The 837-nt window shown below is 39.3% G+C and overlaps 1 protein-coding gene across 2 annotated transcripts in view; it reads left to right on the forward strand.

The window, feature by feature from the left end:
• Positions 1-228: 228 nt before the first annotated feature.
• The window catches only part of RYR2 (ryanodine receptor 2 (cardiac)), a 204,261-nt gene continuing 203,652 nt past the window's right edge, over positions 229-837 (forward strand). For both annotated transcript variants that reach the window (XM_008569233.1, XM_008569234.1), the window contains exon 1: positions 229-571. In XM_008569233.1, coding sequence (XP_008567455.1) covers positions 315-571 — 257 coding nt within the window. In that variant the 5' untranslated portion in view covers positions 229-314. The remainder of the gene's footprint in view (positions 572-837) is intronic.

An 837-nucleotide genomic window follows, 5' to 3' on the forward strand; every position in this document is an offset into this window, starting at 1 on the left:
GTACAGTTGTAACATGAATTTCCCAAACCATCTTTAGAGTTAGAAGCAGAACTCTATGAATATATACATAATGCAATACTCTATGTTTAATCATTTCTTACAAAATGATGCCATGTGTGGGCTGTGTTTGGGATTCTGAAAACATGATGTGCATTAGTGATTTTTAGAATCAGGAGATTGATAGTGGTGATAAGAATGTGAACTACTGCTTCTTCATTTGCTAGGTGACCAGAATAGACGGGACCATAGACAGTTCCCCATGTTTAAAGATCACGCAGAAGTCTTTTGGTTCTCAGAACAGCAGCACTGATATCATGTTTTATCGTCTGAGCATGCCGATCGAGTGCGCAGAGGTCTTCTCCAAGAGTGTGGCTGGAGGGCTCCCTGGTGCTGGCCTCTTTGGACCAAAGAATGATTTGGAGGACTATGATGCAGATTCTGATTTTGAAGTTCTTATGAAAACAGCTCATGGCCATCTGGTGCCCGATCGTGTTGACAAAGAAGCTACAAGGCCAGAGTTTAATAACCACAAAGATTATGCTCAGGAAAAGCCCTCTCGTCTGAAACAAAGGTCATTAATCTGTACAACATGATTTTAAACATGCAGTTATTATCTGGAGAGGGTTGCAGGAGAGGGTAAGGGGTTTCCCAGTGTTAATTTGTTCCTCCTTCTCCTCCTTTTTGTGCAAAAGATTCTACAGTATAAAATAAAGCAACCCATTGGGCATCTAATTTGTTAGAGGACATACAATCTATCCCAAGAGTCACTTTTTACAATGTCTATATTTACATTCTTGGTTGAAATTTAAAGAGTGTTCTCTCTAAATAGTATTTTTT

Source organism: Galeopterus variegatus, unplaced genomic scaffold (genome assembly GCF_000696425.1).
Source record: "Galeopterus variegatus unplaced genomic scaffold, G_variegatus-3.0.2 Scaffold482, whole genome shotgun sequence".
NCBI classification, from domain to species: domain Eukaryota; kingdom Metazoa; phylum Chordata; class Mammalia; order Dermoptera; family Cynocephalidae; genus Galeopterus; species Galeopterus variegatus.